A 16,366-nucleotide genomic window follows, 5' to 3' on the forward strand; every position below is an offset into this window, starting at 1 on the left:
ATAATCGTTAGTTCATATCTATTCTATCTAAAGATGAGTTTTTTTTCCAACAAAGCTTCTGGCACTATATTTTTTATCCACTGATGCTTGCTAAATATCTAGTTGATATGGCTGTTCCATCTAGTATACAAATCATTGACAATAAGCGTATAAATGGCTTTAAAGTGACGATACAATGATATTCCATATAAATAATCATAAAGATAAATATAAGTTTTGAATGTTCATATTTGGATATCGTTCGTCCTATAACACACAAGGCGGTGCACTGTATTCTTTCAAATGTAAAAAAAAATGCATGGCTGGATATATGCACGTGGCCTTTATTCTTTTTGTTGCAGGATTGAAAATAAAATAATTGATTTTTTCCGTTTTATTCACTAACTATTATTGTATTAACCATAGATGTCCGATCTAAGGTATCTGCCCGCGAGGCATGATCAACTTCAATTTCAATTCTTTTATTCACTCAAGACCAGTTCACTGGTATTTGAGGTTAAAAATCAGTATATACAAATGTACACAAAAACGGTCAAGGATCACATGTACAGTAAAAGTGATAATGATAAAAAAAAAGTTAGGTTTACAATACAGTAGGTTGTAACGGTTTGTTTATGGAACAACAGAATTTGAAAATTTCCTAAATATATTTTGAACAGTTTTTTTAGTTTTTCTATATTAAAAGTATTCATTAGCTCGGTATATTTTATAATATTTGGGTTTTCATACTATCTCTTGGACAGAAGCATTTTTCTATCGATTACAAAATGTGTACATTCTAAAATATAATGAAATTTATCCCCAATGCTATTAAAGTCACACATTGTACATTTTCTTAACCTTTTTTCAATATTGTGCCATCTACCTGTTTCTATAGGGAATGGATGATTACATGTTCGTAATTTTGTAAACGTGATCCCTAGATCTGTTGGTAAAATCAATAAGTACCTACTAGATAGAAAGAAAGTGAGCGCACAAGATTGTAAGTTTGCAGGAATCCTCGACACGAATCAATTGGGATTTAAGGTGGCAGGGGACAGTTTTTTTGATACAATTCATTGTAGCCAAGGGATGCATGTCTTCGGAACTCTGTAACTAGAATTTCCTCAGTTCCCATTCAGCACAAATACCTTTAATTCACTCTTTATAAGGCCAATCACCAATTTCTGAAGAAAATTACTAATCAAAACCTGTAAAATTCTCTACATACTGGTTTTTATGAGGTTTTGACCCTTTCATATTTTGCTAATTTTTCATGATTTTTCAGCTTTTTAGACCTCCCCCAGCTAATTCCCTGCAGAGGGTTGACCTTCCGTACCGCGTGCATGTTGCGCTATCACATATCAGAAACTTACCGGTGTATAGTTTACAATGTCCCATCCACCTACTTTTCGTGTTATTTTACCTCCCGTCTGTAACTTGCAATTTCACTGTGTAATGTCAGCACAACAGTCATAGCCGCAGGTTTCGCATTTTACTTCTGATTCTCATGTACCTTACATAAGGGGCCTACGTATTGCATATCAATTTCAACAAGAGACACCCCTCTAACTAATGATAATCATTAAAAATCATTTCATGAATTTTAGCAACACTCATAAGCCTTCAAGTACAGCAACTCTCAATTTTACAAAAATATTGACCGGGTACTTTATTCGAAACTGTCCCTTGCTACCTTCATGTCTATAACCTCGAAAGGCTATGTACAGGTTTCAACAAAAATATATTAAGTTGAGAGTCGAAGTACATGGCTATTCCGGTTATTAAAAAACTCACAAAGCTTTCAAAAAATGGCAATGAGAGGTTAACCGATAGCTAGTTAGAAATGTTAATGCAAACATATTTTAACGAAGTTAAATTGTGTATATCCTAAAAAACTAATAATAAGAAAAGAATTTTAATAGTGTTCATACAGCAGATCTAGAAATCAATAACAAAAAATTAAAATATACCGGTATATTATAATTCAACATCATGTTATAATAACAAACATTTAAAACAAAAAAGTTAATTTTTTTTTTAAAAGACCACCAGTTGCATGGATTTGAACCCAAAACACTGAATGTATTGTTCACTAATCCAGGACGAAGCCACTGAGCCATGCGAGACTTGTCAATATATATATGCTCTATAAAGTACTGTTTGAAACAACACTGTCATATCAATAGACTTAGTTTTTTATCCTTCAAAAAATAATTTGAAAAAGTACATAATTAGTCATCTCTGGGTCATCTCTCGATCTTTTTTTAAAAAGCGACATTTTTAATGTTGAAAAATGTTATCTTTACACGTTTCAAATTTGTGGAGAGAAGACCCAGAGACAACAAAATCATTTAAAAACAGTTGTTTAAAATAAGTAGGATTTTGCATGAATTGCATCGTGTTGCTATATTTAGACCCATATTATAATAAAACCTTTTGCATTTCAAATATTTTTCCACTCTTTCCACATCCAACAGAAACCAAATAACGGTTATATTTCGAAAAATATTCAAAATTAATTGATGAAATTTTCACTCTCCTTGTGCGCCCAGATTCCTGCCGAATCTACATCTTATGCGCCCGCATTCTTTGTTTTAAATTTCTATTATAATTTATACATCTGATGAGTTATCTACTATACATCTCCAATCTTATATTAATTGATTTTGTAATATTTATAACTACATATTCTTTGATTTTCCCATATATAGGACAGCCAGCATGAGTTGAGTATATCATGTATACATTTTATCCATGATAGATGTATAAAAGATCCATTTTGGTAACATCTATAAAAATAACAATAGATTACACTAGTGAGTTTACAATCGTGGGCTGTCAAAACTTTCGCCCAGTACATTATCATTTTAATTTAAACAAAGAGTGACAATGGATACCTTCCAGTTTCTTGATACACCATACAATTTACAGTACTGGATTAAGAATCAATTTCAAAATTGTTAAATGTACCTTTTCGTTCTGATCTTTGTATAACTGATGCTAGAAACAACGCGACGCGATCGGAAAAGTCAAACCAAATCGGTTTTAGTAATAATATTAAATCAAGAAAATGACGTTCCTCTCTGACACACGTCCTTCAGACGCACGCACATGCATGATTGTTTCTAACAAGGGAATCAGAAAAGATTCTAGGTGTGCTTGTTTGAAAAAAAACATTAACAAAAAGGCAATATTACTAAAACCGATTTGGTTTGACTTTTTCGATCGCGTCGCGTTCAACTTTTTCAGCTACGTCATACATAAACAATACCCACACCTTAACCACAGTTTTTTTATTGGTGGATTCAGCTTACCGCTGATTGGCTGCTGGTTAACTAAGACTAAATTATGCACGGACAGAACAACAACATATCAGAGAATGAAAAATTCACATGGGTACTCGTGACTGTCGAAATTGGGCTATTTTTCGAAAGTGTACACTTGTGATAAAACAATACATACGGTACATAACATATATAGCTGTAGCTCTGTGTATAAATTTTGGGTTAGAAAATATAAAGCTACAGTGCATACAATACTTACATGTACAAAAAAACTTTACGGCAATTTGCCGCGTATAAAAATAACACTATTTTTAAAAAATATTTACATCATACCATACCACATTTTGTGCAAATAATCCATTTAAATAATTCTTCATTTAGTTTACTACTGTTAATAATTGTAGCTTTACCCGCCCCAAACTTTCTCCTATTAAACAACCTTTAACCGTACTCGGAAAGCGGAACAAGAACTGTATTTTTTATGTATGTAAACAAACCAGTGTTCATGTATGGAGCGGGTGATCGGGGGTTCAGAGACAGGTAAAATAAAGAAATCTGCACTAAATGGTTTGTGGATATTTTAGTATATATATTTACACCGAAAGTGATAGGGCAACAGAAGAGAAACGAATCGGACACTTGCCTAATGAAGACGCACATGTACAAACCTCCTTGCACTCTCCACTTCCGTCTCGTTCTTTCACACCATCGTTCAATACTTTTATTGACTGTCGATTGCCGATCGAAAGGTGTAGAAATCGAGGAATTCATATATACCTATCACTTTGACTGGCAAGTTAGTAGGTAATACATGTGCATTATACATTTACGGTATTTACATGAAATGAACGCTTAGCACATGCAACTTTTAAATATTATATTTTTAACGCCGTACTCTGGACCGTAGCTTGAAGCTATGGTTTAACGCCCGTTTACAGAGAGAGAGAGAGAGAGAGAGAGAGAGAGAGAGAGAGAGAGAGAGAGAGAGAGAGAGAGAGAGAGAGTTTAGCACAGAATTTAAACATACGGGATAGTCGATTTTGAATGAATAATATTGGGGGGAAATAAACTGTTCTGAGAAATCCTTCAGCTCTGGCATTGCACAAGCGTATACTGATAACTCGGCCTAAAAATAGGAGTTAACCAATCATATAGTTTTCACACCGGCGGCGTGTATAATTTATGCATGACGTAGCTGACAGAAATGATCGTGACGCTATAGGAAAAGTCAAACCAAATCGGTTTTGATAATAACTTCACGTCTCACATAAAACGTGTATATGGTCCCTTGCTTTTTTATTAAAGATACCTATCAATTTTCTTTTCCATGCAGTTTCTGAATTTAACTTGTATGATAAGTTGGTCTTTCGGAAAAGAGCCGATATGCTGCGCCTAATGATAAATGCATGGAGCGCTTAAGTAGCCTCTACAAAGTATTGCACCTGAATTTTAATTAAAATAATTAAAATGTGAATTCTGTAATATCTAAATATAAGTAACAGACATATCCAGACAACAGATATGCGGACTTTTATTATACACGACAACGTTAAATTACTGGCCTCGCCGTCACCAACTTTCCTCAAGTCAATACTCAGCCTCAAGTCTGAGTTTTTACCTCAAGTTTATGCACTTTTCTTTTATGGATTTGAGTTGAGGATTGAGTCGAGTGATTTGAAAATTTTGGTGGTGGTGGGGCATGAACATTGAAATGCATTAAAAGTATGGATGAATAATATTTGTGACGTCATAGAGCTTATGACGTAACAATTAATATACCTACTTAAAGTTATCATCATGGCAGCGAATGGTTTAATAAACAAAGAAAAACTTAGAAAAACGCATCTTTGTTTCGGAAACGATTCCCCGAGGAAGATTTCTTCCTACTGGAGAGACTACGGTCCGGACACCCGGATCCCGTGTCCTCTCCCACCCATCGGTCACCGGCCTCAAACACCTGTGGAGGTAAGATACAGCATACTATGTAGATTCAAATTTTTTTGGTCTCAAATGACAAATACCGTATATATAAAAGTAAAACTCTAAAACGAGCTTGGTTTCATGAGAGTTTTATATTGTAAAATTATATATAGCTTGGACATTTCTGTTTATTGCTTAATAAAAATTAATATTTATTGGTTCGGTAGCTAGCCTGCTATCATTTTATATTTATTAGTGCAGTATTCGTAAAATCTTTGTCAGTGTCTTGACGTTTTAGTTATTATAAAATTATAGAAGATATTGTGTTTTCTTCTAATAATTGAAGGGATAATGATTAATATCTCTAATTTTTTTAAAAGGAGAACGATACTAGTAAGTTGAAACAAATTCTTGAGAAACAATGCAACGATATTCAAGTTCTTCGTGTAAATATTTGTCATGGTGTTCAGTTCTTTGAAAATATGTTACAATCCACAACAATTGACAAACTTGGGACAACTTTATCCGTTGTAACTACATAGAAAAGCATATATATCATGCATACTAATGCATGGAAGACTGTCCCTGTATCTAGCGTGCAGGTTTTGCATCTACGCCTGTACATGTAAGTATATAATAATTGTTCGTCTTTATCCTATCTACAGGTACTACCGGTCAGTGACTACAGCGCGGACAGTAGATTCCTGACCTCCACCAAACAGCACTACTCCCTCTATAACAAGGAGATCTCGGACAGGATCCGTCAGCGCTGTCTCCAGAGCTCTGATATCAACAAGGCTCTCCACGGGGGTAGGAGTGTCACTAACTACCAAGAGACGCTCCCCCCGGTCACCAGGCACAGACTGGACTACCGACCCCTTATCTTAGAGGCCGGCCCCAGCAGTCAGGGGGTCATTAGAAGAGTCAGGGACAGATCCGGGCCCATTCGGTAAGTTAGTCAGTACGGTTGGAGTTTTTGAGGGTTGAGGAATTCTTGCAGGTACTTGTACAATATATATCAAGGATGTTGGCGCAATAAGTATGCAATTTTTACAATTTTTAATGCTTAAGGTAGCTCGGGGGTCTACCTGCTTGTGAGAAAACCTACCTTGAAAATTTGTCCACGTGATCCATAGGTTTTATTGTTTTATTTCTAAAATTTATTTAAGATTCGTCTGTGCGGTAATAATGTTATCGTGTTTCAAATACAGTGTCATTAATAAAATCAAGCAACGCCATTTCAATGAAATATATAGTAAAATGCACATTTTAACCGAGAAATGCATTACAAAACTTTGCTCCAAACTTTTAAACGATTCAGACGAAATTAATCATACTCAACACAAAAACAGAGGAGATAATTATGAATCGATTCATAAAAAAATATCAGTATGTGTTCTCGGCCAATTTTTGTCAAAAAAAAATTTAAAGATTTAAAAGATTTCTCAAAACCTTATATTTTCATTACGACGTTAGCCTGACGTCATCATTTCCTTACTTCTTAGAACACCAAAATTGAAATGCATTTATTGACAAGACTATCTGTTTAACACATTTTAGAACATGTAAATGCTTATTAGACATTATTGTGAATGTTATCAAATGCAATTAATGTAAGGCTGTAAGATACAGAAAATTGCTAATTTTGTTTTTATGAATCAATGCAAAAAAAAAATGCCAGGCAACTACTGACATTATAAGTAAGTAATCGAATAAAACAGTTATCTCAAGCCAAAAGAAATTTAAGAATTTAATCGGTAGCACAAATTACGGAAGTTATAATTGTAAAAAAAAAAAAAGGCGAAGTTAATTAATGCATACATTCTATTTTAAAACATGACTTTAAATGGAAGATTTCTAACGCACACTCATTCTTTATCTTTATAAAACAAAATGTGACAATGTAATTGACATCTTTAAATTTTCAGCACTTGATATTATAAATCTTTGTATAAACAGTCATAAACCGCATATAAGCTTTTTAAAATATTTCCTTTTATACTTCTAAATATCTCATTTGTCGTTTTAAAATAAAATTATGAGTCTACTATGACGGTCAACTCTTTACGTCGATTCCTATTGTGACGTCAGCAAACCCGCGAGCTACGTTAATTATATCAATATGACTATTGCTTTAATTCATTATAATTCACAATTCGTTTGCGTTAATTGTGACGTACATGTGAAACAGGGATTCGCCGTGCAATGAAAAAAAAAATCATAAAACACACATGGAGAACCATTTATACAATCATGTATTTGTTTCGGTCAATGTAATTAAATATCAAAATGTGATAATTGGAAGCAAACCTCATCCTCCAGCGGTCATGATCATTTTTTTTCAGGTTCAAAGAATCTACCATTGCAACTGAAGCTATGCACGCTTTCCAGTGGCCAAAAGCTCACGCGCTGCCGCCATGGTTACAAAAAAGAACCGTTCATTAGTTCTTTTTAATCAGTACTACTATATTTTTTAAAACTGGGTTATTTCACAACAAGCTTAGTAATACATATCTTCATTTAATAATCGATACTTGTAAAAAAAAAATGCATGTAAATGACTAGAATTCAATATACATTGATTTACATAAATCCTCGTCGAGTCAGGATTTGCATTTCGTTTTTTTTTCTTTTTTTGTGATGACTGTGTGCATAAAACAGTTCTAATCGATACAACTCGTTGTAGTTTGTTTATCAGACATAACAAAACATACACAGACAATTTGTAGTACCCCTTTCAATAATAGATAACTAAGTCACTGTTTCCGATTGTTTCCATAGCTCAACGTTTTTTCGTAACACCTCGTCAAAGTAGGAATCGGTTTCGGCGTCGGCTGTTGGCGACTCGTAGGACAGAGATCTCGCGCGATTTAGCGTGATCGAGAAGGCTGGCGGGAAATGGCCACTGAGACTCAGGGAGAATAAACTGTCGTTGTCGTCTGCAGATTCCTCGGAAATATCTGGAAAAAATGTATCAACGATAATTGCAAATTTATCTCAACATTTTGGTTCAACTTACAATTGCATGTTTTTCCCTTTATAAAACTTGAACACATCGAACACTGCTTTCTAAACACGCAGTTATTCTCTCCTCGTTTCCACAAAAGATTATGGCAGTTCTTTATTCACTTAAATAAGTACATCCAAATATATTTTCTATTTTATTGTAAATATAATTTTCTTTATCTGGCATTGAATTTTAATTGATTTTCATGAATCACATCCTCCAGGAAACCTTTGTTTAGGTTCAATAGAGTATATAGTTGCTGCAATTGCCAAGAAGTCGACAAGAATCAATATAAAACCGCATCTTATGCAAAAATATCATTATGACTTTGCATGCGAACCCAGGATATGATTTACAATGCACAAACGAATTCGCGTATAAACTCTCGATAAATATCAGCGATTAAGATTGATGTTAAAGAAGTAACTGTGACTCATCAGTCCTCAGCAGCAGTATGATCTTTAATACGTTATGTATTAGAATCCTCCAATAACTATCGCGGTCAGTTTACAATATTGTCTTACAAATATTCTAAGATGTTAGGAAAGTAGCGAAACCCTAGATTTTGGTCATTTTAAAAACAAAGGTTTCGAGTCACAGTAATCTAGAATTTAAAGAGACCTCTCAATTGTAAATAGGCGTTGAGTGATAAACACGTGAAATGAATTTCAATCCCATCTGCTTTTGCCTTTAAACATTCTCAAAAAACTTAAACCATTACAAAACGATATTTCATGTAAACTTAAAGCAATTTGAGCTGCATTTTTCATGTTGAATTTCTTTTTTACTAAAATGTTTTTTTCTACTAAAATGACAAAAATATCATAGTTTTTAAATTTATGTTAGCCATATTTTGTGGAAAAGGCCGTTAAGAAGCCTTATTTGGAGCAAAATTGTATTATTGTCGTCCTGTACAAAAATTGATTTGCTTTAAATTCCTTAGAAGAGAAATATTTCCTTTGACAAAAATTTATGATTTTTTCAAACCTTATTTATCATAAAAGTTTAAGTTATATGCAAACTTATCATACTAGCAGGTTTTTGCAGCAACATAAAATTCTAGAAAATACAGCTCATATTGCTTTAAAATCTTAATATGTATTTTGTGCGTTTGTTTGTTTACGTTCTGGAATAGACTCCAGACAGCTAGAGATTAGACTTACAGTAACTCCGATTTCGAAGTTCCACAATAATTTACAAACAGACCTACCATCGAAACTAGAGGTGGCGCTACTAAGCAGACTTCCGGTTTGGTTGATCCTACAGTAGTATGGCACACTCTGTTGTCTGACCAATGGCGTTTTACGTATTTGCGGTAAGTCGGTTACAGACACATCCACCCCACTATCGGGGCTGACGTCAGACTTGGTGTTCTTATCCACCCTTTGGTAAAACGTTTGTATGACCTCACTAATCTGAATCAATTGTTTCAGCAGCTTCACATCCTGCTTTCGAAGTGCAACCTACATGTAAAATACAATAGTGTTAATATATTTAGTTAGGAGTTACTATACATCAAAATTCCATAATGAAGTTAAAGTTTCTCCAAGCTATACGGCTCATAATGCTTGTGTTTAGATCTTTGTTTGGTTTCTGGGGTGCAATGCGGATGAGATACAATTTACCATAATTATATCAGTGGCGTCGGAAGCAAATTGAAAGTGGGGGGGGGGGGGGGTAGACAAATCCTCAGAAATCTTGACAAACCTAATTCCCAAAATCATGAAAATCCTAATCCGGGGGGGGGGGGGGGGGGGGGGAGTTGTTACCTATGGTTCCAAAAAATCTCAAGCTTCTCAATATTTCAATCTTTTCAAGAACAAGAGGCCCATGGGCCACATCGCTCACCTGAACAACAGTTCCTTGTAACATTCTATTTCCTAGCATATGTTATTTTTATTTTAAACTTTTAACCCCTTTCTGGGGCCCCAGTATTGGTCTGGGGTTTATGGTTGGCTTTAACAACTACACTAGTTGAGGACCCTTGCATTGTATTCTCACAAACTGTAGCATTGTAGTTCTCAAGAAGAAAATTTTTAAACATTTTCGATATATATTTCTATGTTAAACTTTGAACTCCACCTGAGGCCTCAGTATTGGTCTGGGGGTCTTGGGGCCCCAGTATTAGTTCGGGGGTCACGGTTTTACCAATTTAGAATCTACAATAGCCAATGATGCTTGCATCTCACTAACTGTTGCAATGTAGTTCTTGAGAAGAAGATTTTTAAACATGTTCCCTATATATTTCTATGTTAATTTTGAACCCCTTCTTGGGCCCCAATATTAGTCTGGGGGTCACGGCTTCCACAATTTAGAAACTTTACAATTTGAGAATGCTTGCATAGTAATCTCACAAATTGAAGCATTGTAGTTCTCCTCCATTAGATTTTTAAACATGTTCCATCCTATCTTTTTATGTGAAACATTGAACCCCTTCTCCTGGAGCCCCAGTATTAGATCGCTTCTATAATTTAAATTTTTCATTATTTGAGGATCCAAGTAAAGTAATCTCACAAAAAATGACATCGTAGTTCGCGAGAAGATTTTTTAAACACATGTTTCCTATATATTTCTATGTTAAACTTTGAACCCCTCTTGATGCCCCAGTATTAGTCCGGGGGTCATGATTTTAACACTTTAGAATCTACAATTGCCAAGGATGTATGCATAGTAATATCCCAAACTGTTGCAATGTAGTTCTTGAGAAGAAGATTTTTAAACATTTTTCTTATATATGTTAAACTTTGAACCCCGCCTGGGGGCCCAGTTTTTGCCAGGGGGTCACTATTTTAACAATTTAGAATCTTCACTATACATACAAGCTTATGTATAAATATTGGCATTTCTGGTGCAGTGGTTCTTGAGAAGAAGATTTTAAAACAATTATCATATTTATTTCTATGTTAATCTTTGAACCCCGTTTGGAGCCCCAGATTTAGTACGGGGGTCATGATTTTTACAATTTAGAATGTTCACTATATATACAAGCTTTTGTGTAAATATTGGCATTTCTGGTGCAGTGGTTCTTGAGAAGAAGATTTTTAAACATTTTTCCAATGTATTTCCATGTTAAATTTTGAACCCCACCTGGGGCCCCAGTTTTGGTCCGGGGGTCACGATTTTTACAATTTAGAATCTTAACTATATATACAAGCTTTTGTGTAAATATTGGCATTTCTGGTGCAGTGGTTCTTGAGAAGAAGATTTTTAAACATTTTTCAAATGTATTTCCATGTTAAATTTTGAACCCCGCCTGGGGCCCCAGTTTTGGTCCGGGGGTTACGATTTTTACAATTTAGAATCTTAACTATATATACAAGCTTTTGTGTAAATATTGGCATTTCTGGTGCAGTGGTTCTTGAGAAGAAGATTTTTAAACATTTTTCCAATGTATTTCCATGTTAAATTTTGAACCCCACCTGGGGCCCCAGTTTTGGTCCGGGGGTCACGATTTTTACAATTTAGAATCTTAACTATATATACAAGCTTTTTTGTAAATATTGGCATTTCTGGTGCAGTGGTTCTTGAGAAGAAGATTTTTAAACATTTTTCAAATGTATTTCCATGTTAAATTTTGAACCCCGCCTGGGGCCCCAGTTTTGGTCCGGGGGTTACGATTTTTACAATTTAGAATCTTAACTATATATACAAGCTTTTTTGTAAATATTGGCATTTCTGGTGCAGTGGTTCTTGAGAAGAAGATTTTTAAACATTTTTCCAATGTATTTCCATGTTAAATTTTGTACCCCGCCTGGGGCCCCAGTTTTGATCCGGGGGTCACGATTTTTACAATTTAGAATCTTCACTCTATATACAAGCTTTTGTGTAAATATTGGCATTTCTGGTGCAGTGGTTCTTGAGAAGAAGATTTTTAAACATTTTTCTAATGTATTTCCATGTTAAATTATGAACCCCGCCTGGGGCCCCAGTTTTGGTCCGGGGGTTACGATTTTTACAATTTAGAATCTTAACTATATATACATGCTTTTTTGTAAAAATTGGCATTTCTGGTGCAGTGGTTCTTGAGAAGAAGATTTTTAAAGACATGCACCCTATTTTCACTGTTTCGTAATTATCTCCCCTTTAAAAAGGGTTGAACCCTTTATTTTAACAATTTAGAATCACCTTTTCATAAGGATGCTTTGTACCAAGTTTGGTTAAATTTGGCCCAGAGGTTTTTGAGAAGAAGTCAAAAATGTGAAAAGTTTACAGACGGACGGACAGACAGACAGACGGACGGACGGACGGACGGACGACGGACAACGGGTGATCAGAAAAGCTCACTTGAACCTTCGGTTCAGGTGAGCTAAAAAGTGGGGGGGGGGGGGGCTGAACCCTCTTTTATGCTATGTGCCTAATGCCTATGTCTAACTTTGCAAAAAAAGTGGGGGGGGGGGGTGCTAAGCTACCCCCCCCCCCCTCGGTTCCGACGCCTATGAATATTGGCCACCCGAAGAATGAAATACATGTCGTAATTGCAGTTTATCCCCCCTAATCTCAGCGAGATTCGTCGAGACTGAAATTTTTTTGACGGACGTCTCTTCCGGAAGAGACGTCCGTCAAAAAAAATTCAGTCTCGACGGATCTCGCTGAGATTATATTCCCCCCCCCCCCCCCCCCCCCCGTGTATGGTATCAATTGCATTTGGGTGGACTGAGACAATGCGAAAGGGTTACTGGCCAAACACCTAAACACCTGTGACCAATGAGTTATGTGCTTTTATATACAAAATTTGCCACATTATGTAATGCTGAAAAAATTATACAGTTTTTTAATACTTATTATCAAGGAACAGACGGGTCTTGTTCAAACTAAATTTGAAGATAAATGAACTCTTGAACTGAAAATGTAACTTGATGAAATAAAGAATTTCAAAAGTAAACTCCTGTCAATTTACTATGATAAGGTACAGCTGTGTGTGTGTGCGTGGGGGCGTGGGGGGGGGGGGGGGTGATGTGATCATGTTATTTACAATTCGTGTTATTTTCATTATAATATATTATTTACATCTACCGAGTATGCTTAGTTATCTTACGAAAACTTAGTATAATTCATAGCTCTGTAGAACTAACAGGACTGAAATCTACATGCCCCGTTTATCGACTGGTCGCAACCAACATGTAGAGCGTCCTAAGAAAAATCACGGAATGCACGAAATAATCATGATGATGTCACACTCAAATTCCCATAGGAGATCGACGATTTGGCTGTTTCTTTTAGTAACGTACTAATGTATATTAACAATAATTAAGTTAATTTCACTTACTTTTCACAATCAATTAATTAATTTGTTAAAAGAAAGATGTAAATATAAACAATAAAGTTAATGCTTTCTTTGATGATTCATGCGGGTTATGAATGTACATAGCGATCATTGCAAAAAATGTCGCCACCTTCATATCCCGCATGAATCACCAAAGAAAGCATTTTATTGTTTAACTATAATATCTAAAAGACAAGAATCAAAATTTTGAACTGAATTGTAGAATGTACATGTATATACACATAGTATATATAGCACATGTATAACACATTATTGTGGACTTTCCATAGAATCGGTTTTGATGCGACATTTAATAAAACTCAGTCTCGGAGATATTTTGAACCAATTACATGGTTTTGAAATTAAAACAATAGTATCATCGATCAAAAAACATGCAGGGACACGTAAAGCAGTTAAAGGTGATGAAACCGTCATATATTTCTAAAATAAATAAGAAAATACACATTATATTTATACAGCTGAAATGCATATTTGTTTTTGTTCTTACCGACGGCTCTCTGTATACATTATGAAAAAAATGTTAATTTGCTTTAAACTATCAAAATAAAACGCAGTCAATGGTGACTGTAAACGCGTGATTTGTGGTTTTGGATACACCAGTGAAAAATTATGAAATATTAATTAATACACCCCACACAATTTCCGTAAAGAAATATAATGTTCATTCTTTTCAGTATAAAACACTAAAATTTCAGATTGAAAATCTATTAATTCTTGAATTATTTCGGCCAGTCATACAAACCATCGGACTTCAAAAGATCTAATCAATCTTGGTTAAAAAAGGGTTTTTATACAATGTTATGTACTTTTAGTCACAGAGTCAGAAAGTCCCTCCAAATAGCCAAACAATAATGAACACGTACATGATTGTAAAGGCACATTGTAATTTGTAAACACATTAAAAACTAATTATACTATTATAAATTAAAGTGTTTTACATGTATATAAAAAGGAAGTCCCGTTTTAAATCTAAAGTCTAATATATTACTCACCAGTTCCGACTTGATTTTCTGTAAACTACAGTTCACCCTGTCTACAATACACAGGTAATCCTTGGCCACACAGCTGACCGTCGCATCTTCCGGTGAACAGCTGACTTCCGGTCCAATGTCATTCATAGCGAAAATTCGTTGTTCATGCAGGGAAACAAAAAACTACTTGTTTGCCTCAATCAGTTGCTGGTATAATGTGTCACGCTGCTCCAACCAGATTCTTTTCGTATATAATCCTCATTAAGTTAGTCTGCCGTGTTCAACACGCAGCGGCACCCATTTTGTCTGTATTTGACATATCGCCTCCCTAAAAAATCAATACCAGCAATGAATGTATGCCTGAACGACCATCGATTTCATTCTTTTACGTGTACTTTTTTTTCCAAAGAGTCGAAGACAAAAGATTGGGCCAGGTATTATCGGGAGATCACACGTGAGTTGTGCTAATGGTGAACACAATTAGTGCGCAGCGAGGCGCCATTCGCTTTTAAATTATTAACTGCTTTTTAAAGTCTGATGATGGGAGTTGGGATAAAAGCTACGTTTCACTAGTTATCCGATTTTATCTGTTGCTTCTGCACATCCTGACATCGTTAATATAATTTGAGAGAATATTGTTTTCCGATTTTTCTGCACTCAACTGTGGTATATAATATAAACATCTGACATTTTGCGCTCACGATTTGGCCACACACTGTCTGAGAAACACTTTGGCGTTTTCAGCAACGTTAGCGATGTTGGAACAGTATCAAACGACGACTTTTTTCTTGATGAGCTTCATTCTCAGATTTTTTTTGGAATAACCTACAAACATGATTGTATTTACTCGCTCGACTTATTTTCCCCTGTTTTGTTACATTATTAGACAATGCCAAACAATGTATGAACGCGGATATTACAAAAACAAAATTCCAATTATATTTCACTGACAAAATCTTTTAAGACAACAAAATTGCTTCTTAAAAGTGAAACTCAGTCTGGTATTTATCCGGCGATATATCAATTGATTTAATTAAAAATTGATCTATTTTATTGATTGTCACCACTACATAGTTTTTTCATCATACCATGTATCATTTGAACATAATTATTTTCCTCCTCTTGTTTAGAAGTCAATACATGTTTGTGTGAAACATAAACGTCGTACGTAATCTATAAATCTAAATCAATATGACAAAAACAATACATGTCAGAATACATACTTCAAAGATTATTTGATGCAGCAGATGTTAGGATATACCGGAAATTTACCTTGGTAAAACTCGGTATAACCCAGACCTTTTGTAGAAACACAATTCTAGCCATCTTACATATATCACAATAATCCCTTAATAACCCATCGCTTCAACACATAATATCAACCGAAAATCTATTATTTTAAAATTTCACACTTTAAATGCGGTAAAAAAATCTTGTCTATATATTTTCCCCATTAACATACCTTTGGATTATCGTCGAGTTCAATCTCCCCTCTGTATCGGCCCGGTCATCTTTCAGTGTGACGTATATACCCCATAATGACTCCTCCTCGCGTTATGTACGTGAGTATCGGCGCTCCCTCGGTAGTTGATAAAAACACAGGGGTTAAAATCAGAGAGGGGAGGGACAGCTTATTGACACAGATCTTCTTGTCCCGTTAACAAAAGTCAACACACTCGACATCAGTGTGTCAATAAAGATGTTTACTCGGCTACTTCTGATCAAATATACACTGTAAATGTCATTGTTCTTTTCAGTATTGAGAAAGTCACTTTACCATGGATGGATAATATAATTTTAATAAATGTACAATGAGTTGATATACAGTCATAATTCAAGTAACGATACCATTTTCTATCAAATTAATGAAGTTCTAAAAAAAAATGTTTATCTTCCAATGCATGATGAACATAGAACC

At 34.8% G+C, this 16,366-nt stretch overlaps 2 protein-coding genes across 2 annotated transcripts; one reads left to right on the forward strand and one right to left on the reverse strand.

Annotated features, from left to right (window-relative positions):
- Window positions 1-5,027: 5,027 nt before the first annotated feature.
- Window positions 5,028-7,793, forward strand: LOC117690997 (uncharacterized). Its single transcript, XM_066070642.1, has 3 exons — window positions 5,028-5,231; window positions 5,852-6,135; window positions 7,532-7,793. The coding sequence occupies exons 1-3, from the start codon at window positions 5,064-5,066 to the stop codon at window positions 7,629-7,631; spliced, it is 552 nt and encodes a 183-aa protein (XP_065926714.1). The 5' UTR covers window positions 5,028-5,063; the 3' UTR covers window positions 7,632-7,793.
- LOC105333527 (hypothetical protein) lies at window positions 7,675-16,069 on the reverse strand. Its single transcript, XM_011436552.4, has 4 exons — window positions 15,911-16,069; window positions 14,470-14,776; window positions 9,404-9,656; window positions 7,675-8,146 (listed from the first exon to the last, which is right to left on the reverse strand). The coding sequence occupies exons 2-4, from the start codon at window positions 14,593-14,595 to the stop codon at window positions 7,938-7,940; spliced, it is 588 nt and encodes a 195-aa protein (XP_011434854.3). The 5' UTR covers window positions 14,596-14,776; window positions 15,911-16,069; the 3' UTR covers window positions 7,675-7,937.
- Window positions 16,070-16,366: the final 297 nt, after the last annotated feature.

Source organism: Magallana gigas, chromosome 9 (assembly GCF_963853765.1).
Source record: "Magallana gigas chromosome 9, xbMagGiga1.1, whole genome shotgun sequence".
Taxonomy (NCBI): Eukaryota; Metazoa; Mollusca; class Bivalvia; order Ostreida; family Ostreidae; genus Magallana; species Magallana gigas.